Source organism: Vicia villosa, linkage group LG2 (assembly GCF_029867415.1).
Source record: "Vicia villosa cultivar HV-30 ecotype Madison, WI linkage group LG2, Vvil1.0, whole genome shotgun sequence".
NCBI classification, from domain to species: Eukaryota; Viridiplantae; Streptophyta; class Magnoliopsida; order Fabales; family Fabaceae; genus Vicia; species Vicia villosa.
In genome coordinates this window covers 76,228,879-76,232,724 of record NC_081181.1, presented here as the reverse complement: position 1 = coordinate 76,232,724, position 3,846 = coordinate 76,228,879, and the positions used below count along the sequence as shown (strand labels likewise).

The 3,846-nt window shown below is 40.3% G+C and overlaps 1 protein-coding gene across 1 annotated transcript; it reads right to left on the bottom strand.

Annotated features, from left to right (window-relative positions):
* Positions 1-804: 804 nt before the first annotated feature.
* Positions 805-2,631, bottom strand: LOC131649397 (uncharacterized). Its single transcript, XM_058919158.1, has 3 exons — positions 2,233-2,631; positions 1,735-1,806; positions 805-963 (listed from the first exon to the last, which is right to left on the bottom strand). The coding sequence occupies exons 1-3, from the start codon at positions 2,629-2,631 to the stop codon at positions 805-807; spliced, it is 630 nt and encodes a 209-aa protein (XP_058775141.1).
* Between the last annotated feature and the right edge of the window lie 1,215 nt (positions 2,632-3,846).

Sequence of the window (3,846 nt, the reverse complement as noted above, 5' to 3'; positions counted from 1 at the left end):
GACAATCATCATGATGATTGTTTGGCTTACAAGAAAACTACAACGAGAAAACTAAAACAAAAAGAACTCTAACAATTTTTCAACCAAAAACCTTGACGGCAACAGCAGCACCTGCACGGATTAAATAGCCTTCAGATAATACAGCAAATGGGCCTTGGATCCACAAAATAGTTTTTTGCCCTAATTAAAACAAATCTCCATTATACAAGGAACTGATAATAGTAATCATCCAAAACGTCCTTGAACCAGATCAGAATCCATTATTACCAAATATAGGGCATAAGGTCTTATCAGATCATACAATCATAAGTAGTAATAGAAAATAGCGAACAGCTGCGAATGTCATGACATCGGCCTTGACATCAGGTAAAGGCCTGCATTAGGAAGGACATCACAACAACAGAAAGCATGTCATGACACTGTTTTTGACAAGATAGAGCCACAATCAGTTTTACCAAAAATTACAGCCAATCAACAACATCTACAAACTCCCCCTTTGGCAAATTTTTGGCTAAAACACTAATAGATGCAAAGCAGATACCAGAGCATACAGCAGCCAACAACAGAGAAAAATTCTGTAAAAAAAAACAGCAGCAACTTGATTCAACTTGATTAATCACCAAAAACCAACTACTTAATCAATTGTTACAGAAACCACTTGTCATTGTCAGGGAGAACCAGAGAACACCCAAATAAAGGGAACCAAAAAAAACCATGTCCAAGTAAAAACCAAAAGATCAAAACAACAAACACACACTACTCCCCCTTTTTAGCCACAAAAGGAGCCAAACAACAAATGAAGATTTAATCTTCAGAGCCAGCAGTACCATCATCATCCTCCTCACTCATCTCTTCATCACTAGAGCTACCAGACTTATATTCATCCTCACTATCAGCATCCATATCAGCATTCATTTTCTCACCATCACCACCAGCAGCATGATCATCATCACTATCAGCAGACTGCTCAAGACTTTGTATAAGCTGTTCAAGCTTCATCTTCCTATTTTCCAGCTCTTTGCAGGTCTCCTTCAGCTCAGCTATAAGAGAGGCTTTGGTCACAGACTTGCTAGTTTGAGATGTCCCAGCAGATGTTGAGGCATCAGTCCTTTGAAGCAGCTTGTAGTGAAAAGTCAAAGCACTTTCCCTTTTGCAGACAGAATCTTTAGCTTTCAAGATGCCAGGGTATTGCTTTAGGATGATTCCACATATTAGGGATGGAAAGGCAATAGGAAGCTTAGTAGCAGAGGTACCTGCATGTCTCATAGTCTGGTCAAAAATATAGGTCCCATAGTCAAACGCAGTCTTGGTCCCTATAGCATAAATGAATCTACCTAAACCAACAGCAATGGTAGAGGTGTGATTGGTGGGCACCCAGTTGGCATAACCAATTTTATGCAGCAGAGCATACTTAACAGTCAAGAGACTAGCAGACAGTTTGCTTTTGATGGGCCACTTTTTAACCTTACCCCCAGTGATGGTGTTGCAGACCTCATTATCAGTTACTTCAAGCTCAGGTTGAGCTTCAGCATTTCTACCTAGATGGTGATTGATAACAGCAGGGGAGAATTCTATGCATTTTCTTCTAACATAAACTTTATGAAAATCATCTGTTCTACCATCAGCACAGTCTTGAGATAAATTGACAATAAACTCTTTCACAAGCATTTCATAACATTTAGAGAATTGAGAAACAGTCTTAATCAAACCTGCAGTTTTGATGAGCTGCATTACCTCTTGATTCTCCAGAGCATCATTTGCTAACTCTCTTTCAAGGGCCAGCCTTCTTTGATACACAAATTTCCACTGGATTGCATTGGAAGCATAGTGTAGATATATGTTATCCAAAGGAACATCACGGACCTTTGTAGCAGATTTAGTAACAGCAATTTTCTTCTTGGAGGGGATGTCAGGGACATCACTTGGGACATCAGCTTCAGAGTCAGAAATGCTTCTTTCCTTCCTCTTCTTCACACTAACTTTGCTTCCAGACTTTGAGGGTCCAGTAGGGACTTTCTTTATCTTTTCTTTAGTAACAGTCTTCAGGGGAGTAACCTGTGGCTTGAGAGACTGTTGTTCACAAACTTGTTTTCCCTTACGGGCCTTGACCCTGTTGGAGATGCTGGAGATGAGGTCATCATCAGCAATATCAATGGGATCATCAAGTTCATCTAGGTCCACCACATCATGCACATTAGGGTTTTCATCTTCTTTAGCAGGAACAGCAGGAACCTCCTCATTTTTCTCAGGTGCAAGAGTCTCATCATCTTTGGTACCAGATGCTTCAACATTGATAGCTTCAGATGTTTCAACATCTTTGGCAACAGGGGTCTCATCATTATTGACAGTTGTCTCAACATCTTTAGCAACAACAGGAGTCTCATAATTTTTATCAGCAGATGTCTCAACATTTTTATCAGAATCTTTGCTGGCATCATCTTGCTCACCTTGATCATCATCGGAAGCAGGCATTTGGGCTAGAGGGACAGAAATTCCTTCAACCTTGTGCCCTTCACTCAAGATTCTGGTGACAATATTTGCAATCGCATTATGAACATAGGACGAGCCCTCTCTACCCTGGACAGAAAACGTTTCTGGGACAGATCCTCTGGTTGATTTTCTTGCATGCATCTTTCTTGGTTGACTGCGAGCAGAATCGGAAGGAGGGACAGAGTTCAATGGCACAACATCCAGCACAACATCTTGATTGCTCACAACATTTGGTGCCCTAGAACCTGATGCTGTTTCAGAGATAGGAGAAGATTTCTTTGAGGAAGGACTCTGAGACATGGTGAGAGAAAATGAGAGGCTGGGTAAGGAGTGATGAATGCAGAAACACAGTGAGATAGCGTGAGTGTGGAGGAGAGGTTGTGGAGGAATGGAAACCGTTTGGGTAACTTGCAAAAAGGGGGGAAAATACACTTTAATTTGTAATGATATCCAAGATTTGGAGAGAGAAATAGTGCTGGCCCCACCCCCAATTAATTGCCATAATCCTTCACAAAGACAAATGCCTAATTTGTTTCTTAGATTTTCAAATTTATTTGCACCTAAGGCTTTTGTAAAAATGTCAGCAAGTTGAAGGTTTGTAGCAACATGTTCCAAGCCAATTATTTTGTCCTCAGCAAGATCTCTAATGTAGTGGTGTCTAATATCAATATGCTTGGTCCTGCTGTGCTGAATGGGATTCTTTGAAATGTTAATGACACCTAAGTTGTCACAATATAATGTCATGACATCTAGTGTGACATTGTATTCTGTTAACATTTGTTTCATCCAAACACGTTGAGAATAGCTACTTCCCAAGAAGGAACATCCTCCTGAAGTATTTTTCCTGTCATTTGCACAGCCTGCCCAGTATCTTAGATGAAGGTGACCAAGTTTTTGGTGCCACAGCTTTGCTTCTTCTTCTTTAGAACATATAGTAAACTTGCTGGATTTATGAGACACCCACAAGTAGCAGTTATCTTTGGATCTGACACCCCTCATTACAACTTCATTTTCTTCATTAGTAACCACACACTCAGCTTTAGTGAAGTTGACTTGGTATCCTTGATCACAGAGTTGAATGATGCTTATGAGATTGGCAGTCAGGCCTTTGACCAACAAAACACCTTCTAAATTTGGCACTCCTGAGCAATTTAATTTTCCAACTCCTTTGATTTCTCCTTTAGCTCCATCACCAAAGGTTACATAGCTAGTAGAATGACTCTTGATATCAACAAGCAGATTCTTGAGTCCAGTCATGTGTCTGGAACATCCACTATCAAAATACCAGTCTTCTTTGGCTGAAACTCCAAGAGATGTATGGGCTATTAAAGCCATACTTTTAGGTTTCCATTGTTG

Excerpts from the sequence above, each read along its gene's own strand:
- LOC131649397 (XM_058919158.1), bottom strand. The coding sequence starts at position 2,631 with ATGCATGCAAGAAAATCAACCAGAGGATCTGTCCCAGAAACGTTTTCT. Across the intron at positions 1,807-2,232 it reads CACCTGAGAAAAATGAGGAG|TGGAAATTTGTGTATCAAAG; the intron begins GTTCCTGCTGTT and ends AATGCAATCCAG. Across the intron at positions 964-1,734 it reads ATGCTCTGGAGAATCAAGAG|TCTGCTGATAGTGATGATGA; the intron begins GTAATGCAGCTC and ends AGTCTTGAGCAG.